At 43.7% G+C, this 24,692-nt stretch overlaps 1 protein-coding gene across 20 annotated transcripts in view; it reads right to left on the reverse strand.

Moving 5' to 3' along the window:
* Window positions 1-6,877, reverse strand: part of COL25A1 (collagen type XXV alpha 1 chain) — a 304,844-nt gene extending 297,967 nt beyond the window's left edge. For 6 of the 20 annotated variants that reach the window (XM_042050063.1, XM_042050061.1, XM_042050062.1 and 3 more), the window contains exons 1-2: window positions 5,986-6,873; window positions 5,347-5,416 (exon numbers count right to left, since the gene is read on the reverse strand). In XM_042050063.1, coding sequence (XP_041905997.1) covers window positions 5,347-5,416; window positions 5,986-6,378 — 463 coding nt within the window. In that variant the 5' untranslated portion in view covers window positions 6,379-6,873. Of the gene's footprint in view, window positions 1-5,346; window positions 5,417-5,985 lie in introns of all 20 variants that reach the window. The other 14 variants (XM_042050069.1, XM_042050066.1, XM_042050067.1 and 11 more) reach the window with 5 other exon arrangements.
* Between the last annotated feature and the right edge of the window lie 17,815 nt (window positions 6,878-24,692).

A 24,692-nucleotide genomic window follows, 5' to 3' on the forward strand; every position in this document is an offset into this window, starting at 1 on the left:
CTTTTGCAGTCAAATCAACCTTTGCTACAGCACTGCTGAGATCAATAATATTACAAAAGAGAGAAATCTGGTGCAGTCTGCTGTCAATCAGTTCTCTTCTGAGCCACATTATGTTTCATTCATCGTGCTGCACACCCTACTTCCTTGCCCAGAGGGAAGGGAATTAAAAGGTCACCACTTAGCCAATAAAATATATATCTAGCTATTTTGTGGGGACGAAACAGTGTCTTTAAGTAGTCATCCAAAGAAGACAGACTACCCAGAAGGTCGCATGCTACTGCACATCAATAAACATCTTGATCTAGGAACCGAAATGAAAAATATCAGACCACTGCAGGTATGAAAGGGGGACTCAGAGACCTGTCAGAAAAATTACAAAATTAGAGCTGAGCACTGCATTCAGCAAACAGATGATATAGACACAGCAGAAATAAGTAGTGCTGGGAGCTAGGTTCAGATAGCACACTGAAATTTTCAGTAACAGGGAAAAAATCACTTTGGATACTTTTTATATGTATCTGTATTTTCTCTTAGGTCTCGCTACAAACACATAAGTCAGCTTCTCTTTTCTTTCTTTACCTCTTCAGTCTTTCCAGGACTGTTTCACTGTAAGCATAATAAAAAAAAAATTAAAAGAGTAATACCCTGCTGATACCTACTTCATGATTCTTTTAATCCCAAAAATTGCTTTCTCCTCCATTCTTTCAGACTCACTAATTGAAATGCTCCAGGGAACAGTCCTTGCGGAACATGTGGAAATAAGAAAGAGCACCTAAACTGTACTTCCACTGCATGTCAAAGCAAACATTAGATGCTTAAGACAACAAAAACAGCACTGGGATTCTAAGGAAATACACTGATTTTTGCCATCCATGCTGCTATCAAAACACATATAGCAGACTCATCATCTCACTGAAGAACTGTAGCTGTAGAACAGAGCTTCTGCACTAGAACTACTGTAACCAACCAAGAATAAGACCAACTGGTATGCTGTTTTCCCTCAAAAAAAAAAAATCCCTTGGCTTATGGAATTTCATCCTGAATTAACAGGTTTTTATGCACACAACTACACTGAAACGAACCTGATGGCAGCAAATTGCATAGTGAAATAGGAGGAACTTCAAATGCCAAACCATAAAGCTCTCTAGGACCGGAACAGAGAATCAAGATGACATGATTACAAAACCAGCACAAAATAGCTGGCTAAGAAAGAACGATGAGAGTGTCTCTGCCTGGAAAGGGTTTGAAGCTACAGAAAGGGAAAGAGTCTATGAAGACACTGGAGTCACAGGAGGAAGAAAAATGTACATTTACTGATGGGAAAAATACAAGAGAAAGAACAAAGAAAGAAACATTACCTGTGGCACTGAAGAAAAAACCAAATTTGCAGTCAACTTTGACAGGTATCCAACACTGAAGTTCAGCTAATGTTCTGGGGAGGGAAAAAAACTCCAAAACAAATCTCAAAACTTACAGACCCCATAACTTCACATGCAAGTTATAGTAAACATACATACACAGTGTGTTGTATAGCTAGAGTTAAAAGACATCTCTTATGTAACTTACGCTTTGTCAATGCAGAATTAAAGAAATGTGTTCCTTTAAGGAATAAATTCACCATAAAGGTCTTCCTCAAAAGAGAAGAAGGAAAAAAATAAAGGTAATTGCTTCCTAAAACTAGTCAAAAGGGACATATAGAAGTGTACATAATCACCTGCCAGCCTTCCTGCTGAGAAAGCTTGAACTTCTTGTATTTCTAGATTTGATTCCTACTCCTGCCAAGATTATCTGACTCCAAAAGCAGGCTCTGAGGACCACTTACACAATGAGACACCACGGCACATGACCGCAAGTGTCAGAACTTGACCCTCACAACATATAAAGGATCAGATCACTAAAACATGTAAAATTATGTTCATTTTTGTTGAAGTCTACAGGTACATTCACATGTGAATGATTTTGGGAAGAGGAAAATCTGAAAGGATCTACAAAAAAGAAACTCCTTTAAATTCTGTTGAATTGGGAGTATCCCTGTGCTTTCTATATGTGTTACTCTTTCCACAACTGTGTATTTCTTGGCACTTAGTAAGAGGTACCCAGCATGGTGCTTGACTGTTCCGCATAAGAGCTGATTATGCTCTCACAGCCACTTAGAGGAAGATTTAGAAGTATGAAATAAGTACCTACACATCTCCATCTTTAAAAGTAGAAAAACATTAACTTAAAATAAAAAAATGCATCTGGCAAATGAAAATTAATTTATTAAGCCTAAAATTATTTTAGCTGCTCAATTTGTGCCCCCCAGTCCTGTGTGCAGAAGGCCAACTACCAGCAGTGACTGCTGCACCAGTTAAAAGCACGAGATTTATACTGGCACTCTTATTAGAGCTGAGGTAATTTAAGAGGAATGTCAGCACAAATTTACTTTTCAAACTTTATTACTCTGCTTTAAGAGGAGAAAGAATGCCTGCTATTGTAATTTTTAAAATATTTACAAAATCTTTGGTATCTGGTTTTAGTCGCACAGAGTTAAAACCAAAACTCTTAAAATCACATCACATTACGTTTCTTTCATAAGAAAATAGGAAAAAAGAATAAGAAAAATCACGTTTAGTGAAAACAAAGTTTTTAAAGAGAAATGTGATCACTCTTCACTCTAGATAGAATTCAAGGCTACTGCTGAATTAAAAGGAGGACATGTGGACTGCACTACAAGCTATGAGCTTGTGAAGCTGGCTTCCATAGGTATCTGAGCTATTCAAACCCACTTCCCTTTGAATGTGCAGGTTCCTACCATGGAGAGTCAAAAGGGGATGAAAAATCTCAAACTAATGACATCTACACCAGTTGCGCAACTTTAATCCTGAACCAGAGGCCACATTCTCACCCTCCTGTCTGCAGACTGAACTTCCTTCTCTTCTTCTGGTAGGGAACAATGTAACCTACTTTTTATATCATCTTTATTTCTCTTTAAAGAGAGGGATGCTGGAAACTGTCCTGGTGGCCATTCGGTGTGACCTTTTCTCACAGCATAGAGAGATTTCAAAAATCACCTCTGTACCATGAAGGCCTTCCAAAGTCATCTCTAACAGACATGTATTTTATTATTACAGAAACACAGGAAAGAAATGTGTAAGTTGAGCAGAATACAGAAACAAAAGGGAACCATGTGGGAAAGAGGCAATTTTCTCTTTGGCTTTGCAAATAGCAGGCAACAGAAAAACCACTGATGGACCATAATACTTTTCCTATTAAACCAAGTACCTTTTTGAACATAACTACTTGTAATAGCAGTGTTAAGGATTAAAACAAAAGCCCATCCTGTGCAGTCAAAATGGAATTCTAACAGAGGGAACCAAAGGAAGAAACAACAATTTATTTGCTCTGTCTCCTCCTGCTCTGCCTAATGCCCACAGTTAGGAGGGCACTGTCCTCAGGTGGTGGTGCCACTCAGCCCCTGCTCTCTCAGGCAAGGCTCCCAAGACAATGCCATTTTGAGGTAGACACCTGTCCACTGGCAACAAGCATGAGAACATCAACCGCAAAATGAGGCTACCACATGGCAACATCTTTCAGTCACTACAAAACTTGCTTCCAAACTGAAACAGCTACCAAGAGGTGAAAAGCTCCGTATCAGATTTCTAATCCCTCCTCTTTACAACTTTTTTTTTTTTACTTTGTAATGATCCATGTAAGTTTTCCTGGTCTTACAAAACTTGCTCCCTCGAAAATGTTTCCCAAATCACTTTGACTTTCACATAGCAAGGATTTTTACAATGCATGTGAGAAATATTCTGTTGCTCATTATCTATTTGATAAAACATACTTTAAAAAAAGGTCAGATAAAAATTGGTATAATGTGGAGCTCTAGTGGTAGTGAAGAAGTAAAGCAGCACATGACACCAACCATGAAAAAGTAGATATTGACCTTTAGTAAGAAAACAGTAACATAATCATAACAGATGGATGTAAACAAGGAAGAAGGAAAAGGGGAAGAGCTTAGCATCAAATTCAACACCATTTCAGGCTCACAGAATGCATCTCTGCAAACAGCATGATGAGTAACTCACATTTCTGTGCACAAACTTGCATCTTGTAATTTATTGCAGTTAAGCAACAGAAAAAATAATGTCCGTTTGCTTATATTAGCCTTAAAAATATATATATATAATATATATACTACAACAGGAAACCAATGATCCTTACCAAAACTAGCTGGGAGTTGAGTAATTCTACGCACTCTTTTAGAACAGTCCTAGTCAGATATATTGTCCTTCTCACGATAGCCATGGCAACTCCTACATCAGCCAGTAAATACTCTGTTCTCAGCTGTATCAGTAGGCAGCTTTAACACTGAGGTTCGGAAGTCCCTTCAGACTGATGAGTTTGGCAGGAATTAAATCCTAAACTAGGAGAGCTCCTTCCTTATATATGAGTACTATCACACATCCTGCTGGCAAGCATATTCAGCTTAAGTCCTGTTGACAGTCAATATTCCACCTGTAAAGGAGATGGGTTTTCGAACAGAGTGAGAGGATATGTAAAGCATCCTCTGTATCTAGTGTGCCTCATCACAGAGGATGCTGGAATTCCTACATGCCCCTGTAAAACACTGGCATTATTTTCTTAACTTCCAAGGTGCGAAATGAATTTGGCTATACATTAGAGGAAGCTTCTGAAGCTAAAATAACACTGACAGTTATCAGACTACCAAAAAGGAGCACAGAAACTGACAACACTGCAGTGTGAATGTGCAAACAATTGATTGGAGTAGTAGAAGGGCCCATTTCCAAAGTCAAGCAGTATCCCTGGTTGCACAAATCGACAGTGTCAAACCTTCAGTAAGAAAACCCTGCAATTCCTTCCTAGAGAATCTGCTTTCCACCAAGACTACAGAAAAACAAGACTGAAAAAAGCTCATGTATATATTACTGCTAACTTGCAATAGACCCTCCACCTATTTCAATCCATGTTATAAATTGTTCAATATTTTTGCCAGGAACTTTTGCTCTACTTCCCAAGTTGAACACACAGTGCCCTGATTCAGTTCTATTCCATGTAAAACAGAACATATTTCATCTGCTAGAGTAGACCATTAACTTCTTCCTAAGTGTTACTGTTTGGCAACATCCAGCCTAATCGGGAGGGTTTATTAGCATTAATTCCAATATAGCGCTACAGTGAAAACAAATTATTCTGGGCTCAACACTTTTTCCACCTAAGGAACAGCTGCTGATTGAAGAGGCATCCCCTGGATCTGACTTAGGTGTATTTCAAAAACATGGGATACCAAACACCCCGGAGTTACAAGCCTCCGAGAGGAGATTTCCAAGCTGTGTCTGTTACCTGGTGGACAGTTGCACTCTGGAGCCGCTTCTCTCGCTACTCGTATTTTTGCCAAGTGCTCGTAGGATTTCTGGGGGCGAGAGAAGCAACATGAGGCCACTCGGCGAGCTCGCTCCGCCACAGGCAGCGCTCCCGACCGCGGCCGCAAACCGGAATTTACCGCTATGCCAGAAGCTGCGCAACCAGCGGTGGCTTCTTTGCTTGGACTCGGCCTAAGGTGTCTCGCTGACCTCACCACCCCCTCATCAACAGAGCCAAGCCCGACACCTCGGGGTCTCTCCCACCGCCGCCGCAAGTGACGCCCGTCTTTCTGCCTTGCCGACACGCGCGGTCGAGAAGCGCAGGCACGGCGGCAAGTTACAGATGAGAAAAGCGCCTCAGGGGCGGCAGACGCAGGGTCCCCCGCCACCCCCTATCCCGCCCGCTCCAGCAGCCCGGGGCGCCCCCGGCCCGCTCCTCCCCCGGCCCCGCCGGCCCCCGGGGATGCGGGCTCACTTTCCCCGCTTCCCTCTCCACCTCCCACCCGAGCAGCTCGCCCCGGCCGCCCCCCTTCATGGCCGCGGCCGCCCCCCCGCCCCGAACACCCCCCATGCCCGCCACACGCACACCGCACGACAGCGGCCACCCCGCCCCGCACACCTGGGCGAGAAGTCGCTCCACTTTCTCCTGCATCATCGCGTTCAGTTGCTCCAAGGAAAAGCCGGGCAGCGGCGGGAGCGGGGCGGCGGCAGAGAAGCCCCCTCGGGCGCCTTCGATGGCCGCGACCCTGGCCTGGAGGTCGCTGGTCCGCACCCCCAGGTAGACGCAGGAGGCCGCGGCCAGCGCCGAGAGGAGCGCGGCCAGCGCGGAGCCGACCGGCCCGGCCCGCCGCGGGCAGCGGTCCCCGCCGCAGCCGGGCTTCCCGGGGCCGGGCTTCCCGCTGCCGCCGGGCTTCCCGCTGCCATCCTGTCCTGCGGCTCCTCGGCTCTTCCCCAGCGTGCTCGCACACCCTTCAGCTGCGGCAGCTTTGATTTCCTTTCCTCCGCCCCCCATGGAGGCAATTAGTTTACAAACAACGATAACAAAAATAATAGCAACGAAGTAGGAGAAAATAAATAACAAAATGGCAAAATAATGATTTAAAAGAAGAAAAAAACGCGGTAAGCAGAAGCAAAGCCCGCAGCCGGCTCACACACTTTGAAGGCGAAGCGGCGGCGCGCTCCGCAGCCCGCACCGCACCGCGCACCGCCCGGCAGCGGGTCGCGACCCACCCCGCGGCAGGGGCGACGGCGGGGGCGGGGGCGACGAGCCGCAAGCCGGCAGCGGGGCTGGGTGCGAGACGAGCCCCCGCGGCTTCCAGCCGCCCGTCGGAGGGAGCAACGTGCTCTGCGAGCGCTTTGCCACTTGTCAGAGAGGTTTTCAGGCGCGGGGCGGGAAGCGCCCCCCCTCCGCCTCCCGCTCCCCTCCCCGCCGCCGCCGGAGGACTTGTTGCTCCCGCTCCACCTGCCTGCCGGCGCCCAGCAGCCGCGCCGCGCCAGGCGGGGAAGCCCGCAGGCGGCAGGCAGCCCGCGCTGCCCCGCTGTCAGCCGCGGAGCCGCCGCCCCGCATCCCCGCCCTCATCGGCATAATTTATTCACCTAGGCGGAGGGCGGCCTGCGGGCCGCGGGGGGCTCTCTTTGCATAATGTATGCACGGCGTGCAGGACATCAGACTCGCAAATTAGGAGGACGAGGGTCGCAGTGGCCTCGGGAGGGGCGCCCGCGCCCGGTGGTAGCGGGGAGGGGGCTGCAAAGGGCGGGGGGAGCTCCGGAACACTGAGCAAATTTACAGCGGTTTATGGCTGGGCTGTCATGCCCACGGTGCGGGCATAAAGCACGGGAGCACTCCGTTGTCCCGTTCTTTTTTTAGAGTGTGGAGGATAAACGCGTATAACTCACCGTCGCAGGCAGGCGACACAAGGGCTCGCTTACAAAGAAGCAGCATGCACTAGCTTCCCAGGTTTAATTAAAAGTAAACCTTCCCAGGTATGAAGGTTTAATTTTAGCCAATTTGTTTATTTCTCAAGTTGCTTCTTCACTGTTCCATGCACACTAGCCAGTTTTCATTGTGTCTGGTTCGGTTGACTAGAGAGGGAGCATCACCATCCAAAGAACTGCAGGTGTGGCCTGATGGAAAGCTTGGTGATTTCTGGTCCTTTCCTCTCTGCCTCTTACCTTCCAAATGCTGCATTGACCTGCTGTAGTTTGGTTCTCATCTCAGCATTACCACAGTGCATCTCCTATAAATCACTTTAATGTGACATTTCTTGTGTTTGATACACTTTTTGACCCAGAGAAACTTCTCAAAGCAGGACCAGATATTGAAATAACACATAGCTTACTCTGTTTGGCATTTACTTGTGTGAACTCTGACTACTTACAAGATACGGGATGAAAAAGAGATTTGTCCAACTATGGCACTTCTCAGGCAAGACTAAGAGTGTGGGTTTACACTGTGAATCAAGTTTTCTTATGGAATAGTATTTGTGAAGTTTTATTACCTATTGTTTCCCAAGTATTCAGTCACAACTGCCATGAAGACATGGATCCAAAAAGCTTTGCGGGTTTCAGTCTAATTACTTAGACTTTGAATAAAGTGTACCAGAAGTTCATAGCTAGTCATTTATTCTTCATAATTTGTCTCTTCTAGCCAGAGAGAAGAAACCGTGATTACATAGCCCTAGGTGATATTTTCTTCACAATAAACAGTTAAGAGTTACAATGGACAGTTTGCAAACAAATTCCACCAAGCAGCATGTAACTTCTGGTCAGGACTTATGAATAACAACTGCACTTTTAAAAACAAGGACTTGCTCACAGGCTATCTGTTGGCAATAAGAGGTTGAAATAGTAGTTGGAATTAATAACTGACAGAAGAAAATGCTCTTATTTGGCGCACAGCATGGGCTCCCTGAGTATGGTATGAGCAGTGCCCAGGCTGCCTCGGAGTGGCTGGCAGCCATTGGCGCCAGCTCCAGCTCTTCACATTACCCCCTGTTGTTAGTAGCCAGCACCATTACTCACCCCTGCTCGTGGTGACATCCAGCAAAGTAACCCTGCAAACCCTCGGGATATTGTTGCCATTTTCTGCAGGGTGTTAGTGAGGCTCTGCTGGGAGCAGGACGGCTGCCCGCACCCCGCTGCTGCCTCACAGCAGCGCTGCCTCACTTGTGGTGTGCTAGTGGGTGCTGCTCATCTCGGCCAGGGTGACATTTCCTCCTGAGATCTGGTCTTCTTATTTCAGGGCAGATACAGACATCCTCTGGCTGCTTCAGTGCCCCACATGGGGCACAGACAGCCACGTACCCATAGGTCAGTGTGACCTGGCTCAGTGTTTTGCATGGCCAAATGATGCAATCTTTTGCCCAAGCATCTTTCTGTCCCAGCATCATGCCATCCGTTTGTTTTGGATAAGGCATATTCTACATCATAGATTAAATAGCCTGAGACAGAAGGTCCCTTGTTACATTAGATTTGCATGTACTTGCCATCATAAAGATTGCCAAATGAGCCAGATCACCATGTTTCTGTCGGCCACGGTGCAAAGCCATTTTCCTACTGAATAACAAATCTCAGGATAGATGTTTCTTATTCTGAAGAGGTATGATGAGAAACCTTTCTTTTTTCTGTCTGGGACAAATAGAAAATTCTGCCATACTAGAATCAAAGCTGAAACTGGGAAAGCAGAACTGTAAAATATCCAGAAATTGCTTTCATGCTCTTTTTCACAATGGGCAGCTATACATCTACACAATTGGGAGAAATGCTAGCCCTGCCTGGTCGCACCTCTGAAAAGAGACGAGGCTCATGCTCATGTGTACATGGGTCTTCTCAAACATATCCTCAGACAAAGGGAAACATGATGAAGAAGAGTGAGAGGAGAAAGACCAGTGTCAAGTCTTCCTCCTTGCTCCAGCTTAAAGTTACATTTTTCTTTCTGCTAAAGCTTGGTTCTGGGAAAGATGTCAGCTAAAAGTTTTTTAAAATGCTTAGGAATTACTTGATAGTGGCAGAGTTTGAGAACAAATTATTTCCAATAGCTTTTTTCCTAATGTGTTTTCACCTAGAAACAGATAGCAGAGTCTTTAAAAATGCAGATTAGCAGTATCCTCTGCTTGCAGCAAAACCATGGTGATTTTCCCAATGGAGGCATTATTTATCCACTTCACAGCAAGGTTGGTCCAAACAGACTAAACTGGACTGTGGAATCTGAGCAGCAAGCTAAATTATACACAGTGTGATTAAATCTAGCACAGGAGTTGTTTGTGTAGGCAAAGAACATAACACAGATGTTTTACCTGTTATAAAAATCTCCGGTCACGTCTGCCCGAGTCGAGAGCGTTAAGCAGCCATACCCTCCCATGCTCAGTTACTTGATACCATCAAGTGGACAACCGGCAGCTTTGCAGTACGCTTGTCCCATCTAAACACAATAAACCAGAGAAAAAAAACTGTTAAGACACAGCATTTGCTGCTTTTGCCAGCTTTCCACAAGCGGGAGGCAGAGCGAATCCAGGACATGCATATGTTCAGTGCCAGTGAGCCTGCTTCTTATTTTGCAGCCATGATGATGCCAGAGTCAAGAAGGCATCTACTTAGGATCATAACTAAGATTAAAAGCAGATTGCTGTAGCACTTTTGAGAATGCTATCCATGCAATGAAAGAACAGGGTTTCTTTTTTTCCTCTCTCTCTTAAAAAAAGCCACTATTTTTTTACCTTTTTTATTGGTGAAGATTTATAGGTTCTTGAATTAGAGAGAGTAACTTGGTCTAAGGAGTTAAACTCCTATTCCAGGAGTAAACCAGATGGCAGTTTGTATGGGCAAGCAGTAATTTAACTGCTTGCTGCCAGGAACTACATCTTAGATGTTGCTGGTTGCATTTAACATGTTATGCCATGCAAGTTTAGGTTACAAAACACTTAAAATGCTTCAAATGCCTAGTGTGTATCTGATAGCCAGAATACAACAGCTTGAAATAACTGTATACCAGGTGTTTTGAGCTGGTCACTGACATGTACAGGTAGAGTATAAAAAATGGCAAATCTGCAGCACTCCAACTCAAACAGTAGCAAAAGGAAGAGAATTTTAAGTATGGTCTGCTGAAGTGCTCATGCACACAGACCTGAGGCAGCCACGCTTCCCACCAAGAGGGAAGTGCTCTCACTTTGAAGATGCGAATCTCTAAGGGCCACGTTTCAGCAGATTTTGTGTATGACCAGGCCAAAGGTATTGACACAAGATGCTACTGTTTGCATTTCATGGGTCTGTGTTTGAAGATGTGGATGGTGTTTGCAGATAACAATTTTCCACCAGACAGGACTAATGTCTGGAGTTCTTTCCATAGTTTTATGTCTGCAGCATGCTGTATTCTGGCTGACCAATCCACAGTCCACTACTGGATTTCTTTACCAGAGACAACATAAACTTGCGACTAAAATTATGCAAAAACAGATGAGTGAAAAATAAGCATCCATCTGCTGAAACAATGAGCCATGTTCAATTTTTGATATATATTGCATGTATGACCAGGAAAGGCAGAAGGCAGAGAATAAATATGAATAGGGATTTGAGTCTAGGACTTTGAGTTAGAGCTGAGACTACACACACAAAGATAAACGCTTGAATGGTTAATAATGGTTATGCAAACCCTTCTTTTGCAAAGGTTCCCACTTTCAAACAGAGCTTATATATTATTCATTCTCTGTGGAGTCGAATTGTATCTGCATTCTGTTTCTTCCTCCATTCATCTCTCTCCTGCTCAGTTCAGCCTTGAAATTAGAGTGCATCTTGCACCTTAAATGAGATTTTACTCAACTTTTGTATACTTACATGGGAAAAATGCAAGGTGGAAGCAGAATCCAGCACTTCTCTCACTTCTCAGCTCCCTGGCAGCTTAGGTAGTATGGTATTTCTCATTGACCTGCTCATAATATCTGCCAAGATAGCTCAGAATCACCAGAAAAACAGCTTACTTCACTGTTTTGGGAAGAAAGTTGGAAAAGCCTTTTCCTTTCAACCATCCAAATTGATTGCCTTCTGTCACTTTAAATTTAATATAAGCACATTACAGTATACATGATGCAGTACATTAATATACTTAGCAGATGGATAACACTTGGTCATGATTTACTTAGATATACTCATTTCACATCTACTGTACAACCACTTCATATATTTGAATCTTTAAGTCAGACTTATCTTCAGACTAGAGGCAATTGAGTCACATGAGCATGGGATTTAGTTTATTAGTTTCATAACCTTACTGGTACTTTGGCAAACCTGATATTAAAAATAAAAAAATAAAATAAAATAACCCCTTACATCTGGATTTTAATATATTTCACAGGATTTCCTTTTCCAACATGATGAAACCAGCTCTCCTAGACCTAGAAACTGATTCAAGACAAAATTCAGACCCTGTATGTCATTCTTTACTAAAATTCACAAGTAATTTTCACATGAATGTGTTACAAAACACTTCATAACAGATAAACCAACTGTCTGACATTTTTCATAGGCTCAAATACTTGCTTTAAAATGCAGCTGATTCTTGGGAAACTCTGGCAAGAGTTTTACTGAATTTTACTGAATGGACAGCCATCATCAGAAATTAGGATGAGAAGACCAGACCTGAGAACCTCAGATGGAAAAAAAAAGATATCCTTGCCCTGGCTCGAGGCCAGTTAATATCCCTTGGTTCCCTGGTCTGTTTATTTGTGTATGAATGAACACCACTGGAATTCCTGGGTCGTGGTGAAAGGCTGGGAGGACAGAATTTGGACTAAGAGTTTCTGAGCCTGCAAAGTCCTATATTAACACATAACTTCACTCACGTGTGTAGTCTGAGCCAAATCAATAGGATTAGTCATGGAAGTAAACTTTCACATGTGCTGGAGTATTTGGAAGGTATAAAAATGCCAACACGAGGGTCAAGATGGATTCAGCACAGAAAGCTAATTACACAGCAGGGAAATTCTCTTCACCTTGTTAATTCCAAATTTTTGGTATGCAGAAGCAGTTACTTTCAAGGAGAGAATTCTTTTTTCTCAGAGAAATGATTACAATAAAGAGTATACTGCTGGGACATTTCAGTGGAAAGCACCTCTGAAAAAGATAGCAGTAACTCTGGGTATATTTTTATGCCCCAACACAATTACTAGAAATGTAAAGGTCCTGCAGGATATTGGCAAATATAGAATCATTGTAATGCAGATAAACTAACATTTCTGTAAGCACTGTCAACGATTTACATTCTTGAAACAGGTTGAAACTTCTGAAACCTACAGACATTGTGGGTCAAAGAAGGACAAGTTTATTGTGGAACAAACAATTAGGAATAAGAAAAGGCAGAAGACAGAAGGAGGAAGGTTTAAATACCAAATTAAAAGGAAGGAGCCAGGAAGCAAGCAGAATTAAAATCCCTGAATGGATTTTCAGAGGGTGTGGGAGATAGTTGCAACAGGAATTCTTCCCTTGGTTCAGTGGACGGTGTCTTCCAAGTGACTCAAAGACAAAGTCTGGTGATTCCCCCCCCCCCCTCCCCCCCCACCCCGCCACAATTTGGAATTAGTATCTTCTGAGTAATTTACCTGGAATAAAATTTCTTCTTATAAGAACTGCGCATCTGACTATCAGTGCGCCATTTTATACTGTCATCCACAATTCTACTCAGGGCCGTGTCCTTATCTCTCCTTAACCAAATTACTGTGGTGCTATCAAATGAAAATCCCTATCAGGATGTCCATGACACTTCTTGAGGTTTCTATTTTGTGTTTCTAGGCCTGAAGGAGGCAGTGGTGGGCTCAGAAGACTTGTCTTTTCCAACAGGTAGTTGAATCTCTCATTATTTCAGTGAGATCTGGGAACCGATGTCTACATGCTCACTCCTACCTCCCCAGTCAGTCACATCACAGGAAAAATCATGGCTCAGCAAATTGTAAAAAAGTCAATGGGCTAAGCGCAAATTCTCTGTCATAACTCTCAAAGCTGTTGTATCATAAAAGGGGAGTCTGAAAACTAATTTTAATTTCAGATTTGGTATCCTGTGTTACAGAATTCAATGAGATGTTGATATAAATTTTTAAATAAAGGGTGATTTACCTCGGGCAAATTTATCCTACTCTTCTGAGGACAAACAGAATTCTATCAGAAGATAGATTCTGGATAAAATGCAAAAAATTCAAACACATCAAACTTGGATAAATATAAATCACAATTTTGTTACCTTTTTTTCTGAGCTAATCCCTAATTTGACTAATTCTATCAATGGTGGTCCCCGCCACAGTTATTCAAGTACATTTTCAAAATGCTCTGCCATTAGTAGCTGAAGATTTTAATGCACTTTCGAAGGACATAAAATTTGCTGAGAAATTGTTGTTTGCTCATGAAAAATTTCCAAAGAAAAACCTTTCTTTCCTGATCATGCTCAGATCAGTTGTATACGGTATCTCCTTTCTTAGGAAGAAAAAAATGCCCAAGTGCATCATAGGGGGGAAAAATCCAACACAAAACCAACCAACAAACAAACAAACAGAAAACCCTTCTCTTAAAGGCTTATCAACATCTGCAAAACAAGTGCTTATTTCCTCTGGATCAGAACAAAAGATGTCTGCAAGTGCATGACAAAACCTACGCAACAGGGTTACTACTACAAGGTGTAAAAGAAGTGTGTATTATGGATGTCACTTCTTTTTCAGAGGTTTTGAGGGGACATTCTGGTTTTCTCACACCTTTTATCGCCACCAAACTGCCACCTGTCGGATGACCCACTTTCCCTCTCTGCAATGAGCTCCAGTCTGCCTCTGCAGAGTGGGGGAGCACATGGGGATGGTCAGCAGGCTTTCCAGAGCTCCTGCCTTGGTGATTCTCTAGGCTTCTCTTTCTCTCTACAGAAAGAAAGGAGGGGGAGGAAAAAGCTTAATTCCTTGAAGGCTACAAAAAAGCTTTTAAAGGGTGTTTTGTAGGGAATGGGATGGTCAACCATTGAGGCTGGTTCCAAAAATCAGTGTCAGAGGTCTCCTTCTCATGTCTTTCCATCTATGAACAGCACTGTGATCTCTTCCACATGAAATTACCAGAGAAGGAGGATGGGGTAAGACACCCGCAATATCTCGACAAAATTTAAGTTATTTTGAAAATTACAGATCTAAGATATCTGATCACAGCCTCTGAGAGCTGCAGAGCTAAAAAATTAAGTTGGTGGTCAGAAAAGTGTCTGAAACCTTATCACAAACATTTAGGACATTTTTCTTTGCTGTGAGTAGAGAGATAAAGGAGGCCAGTCAGGAGATACTATCAGCTAAAGAATCCATAGATCTCCTGTAGATTTCACAAGAATAAGCACAATAAAATAGCCCGGCTGCTTGGGATTACAAGTCCCAGCCTTGTGTCTGCATCATCTCAGCTCCATCAGGCCACCAGCTGCTAGAGACTTTACTGAATCTTTCAGGGGCATAGATTCCTCAAATTGCTGTCATAGACTTCTTGTAGCTGTCATAATCTTTACACTACTTATTTTTATGCCAAAGGTAAAGTAAAATTGTCTTCCCTGTTTTCCATGCGTGTAAGAAAATTTAAGTCTTTGATGATAATTCTGGCTATGGAGGCCTAACCCAGTCAGTACTGACATAAGAGAGAGAGGGGCTACTAGATAACATCTCAATTTACCATCCTAGGTATTACTCATGCTCCTCAGTCCTGGAGCTCCTCTGCAGGGCTTCCATTTTCCACAGCCCTGCTATGCTTCTTTCTCACCCCGAGCCCTTCACACGTATGCTCTCCAGAAAGTTGCACTGCTGCATTGTAGATGTCTGTTTAGAGGTCAACACCAACTTTCCTTCTCCTCTAACTTTCCAGGATTGCACTGTCAAAAGCAACCGACTGAAAGTTACATGTAAGTTAAATGCTCTCTCTGTCTCAGTCTCTCAGGGAGTTGTGAGACCCTGTCTTTATAGGTGAGCAGGAATAGATTGGCAACTGCCCATATGAGATCAATGGCAAATGTGAGTATTGGGGAGGGCTGATAAAGGAGGAAGCTGGAGGAGAGGGGTACATGCTACATTAGCATTGCAGAAAGCAACAATGAGGGAAATATGAAGAAAGGGAATTTACTATGGCCTCTTACAGTTGCTCCTAAAGGCTGTTTCTTGATGGAGCAGAAGTAGGACCAAGAGACAAGAATGGACAGGCTTTGGTGGTGGGGATGGTAGCATTACAGATGAAAAGGTTGAGGGGCAAAAAAGATGTATGATGGTGACACAAAAGACTCGATATTCATATGTACAGGGACTGTGATGAGATATAGGAATTTTAAAGTTCATATTTTACCAGCTAACTGGAGGACAGGATGAAGACCTCTTGTCTGGGCTCAGCAGATCTCAAGAGGAAGAAGGTGCCTCTCACATTTGGAGAGACTGCCCTGCACACTGCGCTGGGAATGTCTTGTAGCAAGAAAGTGTTGTATGGACTTAAGGAAGAGTGTCTTCCAGCTGAAAGCTTTGTTTTGAGTTGGTTAAAACCTCTAAAAACATGTCCTTCTGATGTTTCTGGTTAACAAAAGCTTAAGTCTAAAATTAAAACAGTCCTTGTATTAGAGGGACAGAAACAACCCCAGTGGGCTTTGGGAGCAGCATTCCCCCAGTGGAGCAGGAAAGGGAAAGCTTTTGATCACTGCAGCTAAAGTATTTTCTGCTTGATGTGGAAGGCCAGGTGGGTGAGCAGGGTTGCAGAGCACAGCAAGGCTCTCTGGAGAAGGATCTATTATTTTGGGGGTTTGGTCTCCTGAATCAAAGAGAGGAAAAAAGGGTTTGGGGAGAAGTCCTCTCCCAGGGTACTTACTGGTGTGTCTGCTTTCTGACACATACCTACTCAACATCAGCGCTCCAGTGGTTTTTGCCTGACATCATATTTAGATAAACTGTCCTCCTGAAACAGCAGGATGATTTGTGTATAATTCTTCATTTTTATTGAATGTGGACTTCTACTAATTTAAGAAATCTTGGGCTCTTAATTTTCCATTTCATCTTACCCTTGAGGATAGTTTGGTTCTGCTGTATTTTTCTGTACTTGTCTGTCCTCTGTGATTGTAAATGCTTGAGACTTATTAAATATAAAAGCTCTTTGATATCAGCTGGAGCACAGCTGAGGATTAAGCCTGCCCCTCAGTGCTCTCTTTGCCTGCTGCTGTCATGTGTAAATCCTATGTAGGAGTCACTCCCTTCCAAAGAAATCAGCTGTAGCCTGCATGAAACATAGCAGATGCTTTGCAAAACAGATCGGAAAGGAAGTGAAGATACCTTTTCCAATGAACTTTGTGATAAATATAAAATCCAGCATCAGAGCAGCCTCCCTCAGGAAACCAGCAAATAGGCATCTACAACTCACTCATCTATAAAATGCCTCCTGGAATCTTTAATGGCTGTGAGCAAGCATCTCTCAGCTCTGTGCCGTATGGGAAGAGCTGGAACCAGTGTGGTAGCAGCACTGCCCGCAGGAGCAGTGCTGGCAGGCTGGCAGGCTGTGCTGCGTCTGACACATCACAACCACCCGGGCACATCTGGGAAACGCCCCAGTCAGGCATTGGGCTCAGCTAACCCCAGCTCAACCTGGTCTCACAGCATCGCATTTCTACGTGTTACAACTGCAAGCAACAATACCTTAATCTCCAGAATGTAAGAAATACTTAAAAGTTTCTAAGACCAAAGCAAACCGGTAGTATTGGTCATTAAAAGGTAATGAAATTTGGCTGTAAGGTCAGAATCTACTTTTTCTGGCAAAGATCAAATATTTTGTTGCCAAGGTTTCCTCAGCTGTACTTTACGTTTTAGTTACTTGAGTCTCCATTAATGTGTCTGCTCTGGAACTAATTTTTAGGTGGTTTACCCACAGGAATACCAGCCCATATGCTTAAAATAAAATAGGGGATATATATAAATATATATACACACGTAAAGAGAGGGAATATAATATTTTTTTTTTTTGCAAGTGATAGCATGCCTGTATGTGATTACAATGTGTAAAAAACACTCCAAAGCCTTCTTCTCAATCCGTATTTATAGGAAAAGTCCCATGCACTTATAAAAGAATGAAGAGTTCTGAAACCATACCGTAAATCAGCTGTAAAACTTCATTAGCAACAACCGTGATGTAAAGTTCCTTGGACCAATATGAGAGTCCAAGGGCCTTTGCAGCCTCTAGGTTAGGTAGCTGTGCTGCAGGCTAGTTGCTCCTCAACACTCAACCATAACCAAACTCCTGCTCTGCTTTCCAGGGGAGCTGCATGCTGCCCTGGTGCTTTCATCTGGAGGTTGGTTTGTTTGGATTTTGGTTTTTGTTCTTGTTTCTTCACTAGAAGCTGATTTGAAAAGATACGTTGACAAAGAAAGGCAGATAAGCTGTGGGCAGGTTTATTGCTGCTGCTGCCATTCATATCCCTGTGAATCAGGGCACGTTGGAGCAATCAGCTCTTCAAAGGAGTCTCCCCAAATGTTGCTTCTTCCAGATCTGATGTTAACATGCACTGATTTATTACAGTCAGGAGCTGGGACCCATCAAAATCACCCTTATAACACCCTGTGTTTATGTCACACCTTTACTGTTTCCTCTTGAAGCTCCCGTAATCCTCCCCCAATTAAAAGCTTGTCTCATCTTCTCCTTGGTTCAGAGACAGCATCCTTCTTTTCAGCAGTTTGTCCCCTTTCCGCCTGCAGCTGCACTGCCACCCCATCCAAGTTCTGTAGGTTTCTGTAGATCTCTACTGCCAAACACCCATTGAAGACAGACCTTTTACATCTTCCTGAACACTTTGAGAAGGATTGTAGCTCAGTACAAATGTTTGCAGTGCTGTCTCTTGAGTTATTTTGATGGTGGCTGTATGAAGCAGTGATGTGCTGATGGAAAGGGATATGTGTTTGCAGCTGTCTGTTGGCAGGAGCTCCTTGTGGGCCACATACCTGATGGCATTGCTACAGGTCAGTGAGACCTACCAAAGACAGAGAAGTTACCTGAATTTAGGGCAGGACTCTCACACCAAATATCTCTTTATTTCCTCTGTTTTATTGATCTTATTTTGTTTTCCCAGTGCCTTATTCTGTGCATCCAAAGCCTGCATTTTTTTTAGAACTTAAGCAACTTGTTTTGTCTACCTCTTGTGCTGCCGTGAATTTTGTAGGATCCTATTTAAGGCCACGAAGATCACCGTTCTTTCCCCATGAGCTGGCTGTGTATTCAAGTCCCATTAATATTAAACAGGATTTCAGGGAACACATTGAGGGAAAATAATCCTCTTTAACACCTCTTTTAACATACCTATTTTATTTCTTTGACATTTCTCACCTCTTGAAGCTATATTCTTATTTCCCTGTCTACACAAGCATAGACCACGTCTCACCCTTCTAACACAACTCTCTCCTTCCCCTCTTGAGGACTCTCAAAGATGCCAGGCATATGGTTCTTTGTGCTATTTTCTTTTTCACTTCCATTTAAGAGATGCTGTTTGCTTCCTCTCCAATTTTCATTCAGAGACCAAAACCGCTTCCCCTCTGTTTTGATCTGAAGACGAACATGTACTTGCCTGAAGCCATATGATGTTCTAAGACTCCTATAAAGATTCATTTATTTATTAGCCTTCTTTGAGCTTGATAAATACAACCCTTTTTTTCACTGTGTCTTTCACCCTTAAGTACTTCACAAGTTACAGCTCTAGCACTGACAGAGAAGTGCTGTGGGCTCTAGGGTTGGGCAGCCCTGTTAGAGTAGATGGCTTCATGTGGTCCTGTTGGGAAAGGAAGTGTTTTCCCACGAAATTCAGTCTCAGTCCATGGGCAGTGACACTGCTTGTGGCAGGCAGAATGAGGAGTTAATACCCAGCTTCACGTGCTGTTTCCTTCTTGAAATGATAGCATGAGCCACCAAGTGCCATTTCTACATATCTCCAAAATATAAAACAGCATTTCTGTACTCAGATGAACCATTTAGCTCCAGCTTTTGATTCAATTGTTTTTCCATTATCCAAAAATGAACTGTTAAATGAGTTGGAAATCTGTTCTGGACTAAAGATGTCTTTTCTATAGTACTAATTGCTAACAAACTGAAACAGAATACTAAGGAGGAGGATAGGTCACTTGCCTGGAATTTAGTTTTAAAGGAAAATTATCTGGGCCTATATTAACCGTATCTTAGAAATCTCAGAATGAAGGCACTTAACACTTGAGATTTTGAGGATGTTGCAATTTGTCATATATGACTTCTTTAATTGCATGTAGCTAGCTTCCAGTAATGTCTGTATGGCTTCACAGTTACCTGGGTAGTATGCTGGTCACAATTTCTAGTTTTGTGTAAGGATTACAAGGCATCTCTAGCATAGTCATTGCCATTTTTTGCAATGATTGTTACTTAATCTTGGCTATCTCATGTGCCTGTGATACGAATCAGTAACAGCACACGGCCAATCAACCTTTATTTCCCAGACAAGAGAAGTAGCTGATAGTGTAATGAAGAAGTGCTTAAATAAAGTATCATTCCATCTGGAAAGTTACAGCACTAGAGGGTGAGAGAGAACATGGACCCTGTCTTTGAAGACAGCACTTCAAAGGTGTACATAATAAAGGGGCAGTATGAGCCATACACAGGGACACCAGTAACAGTCCCGGTGCTGCGGGGAAAATTACCACATTACTGTTTGCTTTTTCCTCTTTTTTTATTTTTCTCCCTTCTCCTGTTAACAGTGGCCTTGTGAGGACAAAGTGAGAGCTTTGGCTCACATTCACTGCGCAGCCACCACAGCTGTGCTGCGGGGCTGCCCTGGCTGGGCACTCTGCCGTAGGCAGCTCCTCTGCAGCAAGCAGGGCCCAGCAGCCCCCCAGCACCTCAGCCACCCGCACGCAGAGCAGCAGCCCACAGAAAACTGGCTCCAGGAGTAGCTGTCTGAGCCACCACCTCATGCCAACACACTGACTTGTCGCTGGCCTCTGCTATTCCTCCTGAAGTCAAAGGTAAACAATCATTCATACCATGGGCTTCCTCTTTAGGCCTCGTTCATGTCTTTACTTTTCTTCTGGGTGTGCTTTCTTCAGCTGTTGAGCAGGGCTGTGTAGCCAGGAATCTGGGAATGTCTCAGAGTGAAATGCTTTCCTCTGGTCTTTCTCTGCAAGACAGCACCACAGGTGGCAGCTCTTTGAGAGGGGAGAAAGAGAGTGAGAAAAGTTCTTGCCCTCCAGATTTCAGAAGAGTTTAAAAATGTGAATACTAAAGTCTCAGACCATAAGTGAATTTGAAACTAAATTCGTTTTATCTGCTGTGAAGATTTAGAACCAGTCTCATCATTTTTTAATGAAGACCTGACACATTTGTGCTTTTTGAGTTCTTCCCATTGGTTAAACAGGCAATTTACCTTCTAGTTTGTTCTCACTGCTGCTGATACCACAAACACATTTACTAAGGCAGGCAGACACCCCTTGCACATCAGGAGGCAGAGGGGTTGGGTTTGTCTGAACGTTACACAGAGTCTTGTCATTCCGGACCTGTTGGCCATTGTGAGGAACTCAGACTAGGAAAAGGACATTCCTGGGGAGCAGCAGTGGGAGGAAACAAGATGACTTCTCCTCATTTACCAGGCTGGAATATTGGGGGATTATCTGCAACGTCCAGGGGAGTGCACTATTAAATAAAATGGCATAATTGTCAAAAAGGGCATGGAGCATCTCCATAATGCCTGCTGTGCTTCATAGGCACGTGCAGAGTTTCACTAACATGTCAGCATGTACAGTAGCACTGAGCACAGAGAAGGAAGGCAGGAACCAGCTAAGGTTTTACTGTGTTACCAGATCACCAGCAGAGAGGCAGAGAGGGAAAGGGGCACCTTTGGGCCATGCCCCTGCCTACAGAGACAAAAAGAGGTGCTCAGAAGCTGCTGCCACATCAGGCTGGGCAGACATTCATGGTCTAGCTCAGACCAGGAGAGTGCTTTTCAAGTGAATTGCCTGATTACCCACCATTATCCTGTTCCATTGGCAGTCTGGGTGCACAAGGCTGGATGCCTCCCAGCTGTAATGCACTGGGATGATGTGGCTGGGGATGAAGCTGGGGAGGAAGCCCCTGAAGCCTGTACAGTGCCAGTGCTGTGTCAGGAGCACCCAGGGTCCTGACCTGCATCTTTGAAGGGATCACAGCAAGGAACGGGTCTCAAACGGGTAAGAGTTTCCAGGAACTGAGGAAGTGCTTGATAGTTCCTTGTGCTGTAGAATGCTTAATGTAGTGAAACCATTATGTTACTTTTAGGTCCAGTTTTCACAAGTGAGGCGTGAACACAGGCTTTGTTTTTTAAAGGTGTGACTCTTCCTCCGCAAGCTGTTCTAAATATGTGCCTCCATGTTCAGTGTGCCAAAATAAATGTTCTGCTACATTCTGACTCTGGTTTGGATTTTCATTCTGAGTTTTAAGCCAGTAATGTGCACAGTTACAAATTAGGTATCAATGCTCAACCATCAAGTACATGATACTTCATGTTGCTTTGGTCATCTTTCCTCTTCCCCTTAAGTTGTTGGCTCATACATTGCTAAGAAAATTATAGAGGAAAGAAAGTCTTAGAAATAATAATTAATTTAATTCCATTATATGAACACATTGATGCCAATTATTTTTAATTTTTTTTAAATTTTTTTTAGGGAAAAGCCTATATTCCAGTTAGGTTTCAAAAATAAACCTGATTTCTTTTTTTCTTTTTAACAAGACTGCTGATCATGCTGGTAAAAGCCGAGCAAGCAGTACTGGCTTTGTTTAAAGCCTCAGCTGCTCAGGTAGCCACCAAATATAGCTGAGCTCTTACAGGAACTGCTTGTAGGATTCTAGTAGTGTTTAGTTTGAATATAAATCCTAGTTCTAGGGTTTCATACTGCAACTAGATTTAATGTAAGTGAGATTCTGATCTGGAGCCAAGCTCCACATCTGACCAAATCCAAATATGTCAGAATCCCAAAATGTATTTTAAGTATATCACGTAACAGACTCCCAGAACATCATGAAAAGTTATATGATAAATATAACCAAATAGGAATGTTTTCATAAGTAAATGAGTTCTTGTGCCATTGAGCCCTTCTGCCATGGTGTTGAGGGTGCAGGGTCAGGTCCTTATCCATCTGTGCAGAATAGGCTTTCGTTGTGCCGATGGGCTTGGACTGCTCCAAAGCCATGTTTGATGGGCATAACATCAATTGCAGAGATGAGAAAAGGAGCCAAACTTCTCCAATGCTACAACCAGATGGCCCAGCATGAAACTGCTGCGCAGGAGGGGCCCACGTTGAGCACTGCTGATCCTCAGGCCAGCTGCGAGGCACCCATTTGTCTGAGAGATGCGGCACCACGGGCTCCAGCGCCTGCTCTTCCATGCTCTCTGCAGGTGGTTACCAGGCAACACCGCAGCTTCAGACCCACGTTGTCCTCCCTGCCACGGGATGGATGCATCTGTCACTGCCGCTGCTATTGGAAGAGAGAGAATATGATTTTGGAGGAGGGTGGGAGGAAGGTGGCCATAAATGCAGGAGATTTATACATCCCCTACCCCCTAGATTGCTGTAGATCAGCTGGCTGGTACTTGTAGATAGTCTTCAAGGAAAATTCAGGGATCTGAATTCAATCATTTCACAGTAAATGAGATTACTGTGAAAGGAGAAAGATTCCAGATGCTTGCTCTCCTTGCAAAAGAGCTAATGCTCTTGCCTGATTTTTCAGAGTAAGCAGTTGTAGCACCTGCCTTTCCTGAGCTGTGCAGTGACGCAGCTCACCCTTACAGTGACCTTCAAAGGGGAAAACAAAAAAGAGGAAATAGCTTGTATGCAGAAATACCTATATCACATCTTGCAAGAAAAGACTCTGAAGAGCGCTTGCCTGCTGGCTATAGCTGATGTGATGGGGTGTGGGGCTGGAACTTCACCCTGGATTCTCACACCATTCCTCTTTTACAACCAAAGAAGGTGACTGGTTTCTGCTTTTTCTTGGCTATTTTTCCTGTGGCTGGGTTCATAGCCTGAATAGTTAGGATAGGAATCTGGTGCAGTACTTCATTCTGCTCCCTGCCATAGCACCACAAATATGCACAAGACAAGAAGGAGGAACAGCCTGGGTGAAAGCTGGGCGAAGTGCCCTGCAGAGAGCTTTCCGTATGCTTGCTCTGCCAGGGTAGCCAGTACGTATGCCCAGCCTGCTGACCCCAGCTTTATGCTTCTACAGAAACATCTCATCCTGGCCAGCAGCGCCAACTCCTCCCCTTGAGCTATGAAGAAACATTTCTACAGACCATGAGGGATGCAACATGAGGGAAAGAGAAGGAGTGGAGAGGAGATACTTTCCTCCCTAGCACATCCATGTAGTACAAAGTGTAATTTAGCCCTTTGCTTCACATCTAGTTGCCCTTAGGTGCCATGCAACCAAAAGAAGCCCAGTCTTGATTTGCTTTTGGGCTTTCTCAGTTGTGTTATACACCTATTCCTCAAAAGTGCTTCCTAATGTAGGCACAAGAAGGATGCCTGTATCGAGGAATGCTCACTTACTGGACTTACCTTGCTCACAGGCAGAATGGGCTTCAGAAGGACCCTTTTCACATGGCCTCCTGCAAAAACCAGTATAATATATTCCTATTAAAATCTCTGTTTAAGCAAACAAGGAAACATGATAAACTATGTTGAGCTTTCATTCCATTTCAAAACATGAAAATGTTTGCAAAAAGAGACCTGATTTCAGCAAGCCCCATTTTTTGCATATTCTTTGTTACAAGATCTGCTCACTGCCTGAAAATGCTCAGCATCTCTCCAGGTAAGGACCCCAGGCCCACATTCAGGGTAAATATGGGTATCAGAGGCTGCATCCAAGGGAGGCCTCACCTGATGAGCAGGATCAGCAGCCGTGCCTGTGCTGCAATGTGGCTGCGTGACGGGGCAGGGACGCAGCACATTCTTCTCCCTGCCACAGGCATTCCCGCAGAGGCAAGGAGGCTCAGGGGCTGCCAGCTGCTCGGCCCTTTGCTGCTGGAAGAATGCAGCTGAATGTAAAAACTTGTCACCAGGCTGAAGCCACAATACACCTGTCCCTCCTGTCAGTCTCCTGCAGCAAAGTCTCACAGGGACTTAAAAACTCAAGCCATAAAAGTGGGATTTAACAAGCCTTATTCTAGAATGCAGTATGTAACATCCATGCTCCATATGTCCCATGATGGGAATGTCCATTTAAACCATGCTATGTAAACAAGACAACAGCTGTGGAATGGCATGAGCCATCCTGAAGTAATTCAGAGAAGAGTTAGGCAAAACTTTAGATGAACATTCCTTTTTGTTAAAT

Source organism: Corvus kubaryi, unplaced genomic scaffold, assembly GCF_017639235.1.
Source record: "Corvus kubaryi isolate FWS band 111438036 unplaced genomic scaffold, C.kubaryi_AGA036_p1.0 71, whole genome shotgun sequence".
Taxonomy (NCBI): domain Eukaryota; kingdom Metazoa; phylum Chordata; class Aves; order Passeriformes; family Corvidae; genus Corvus; species Corvus kubaryi.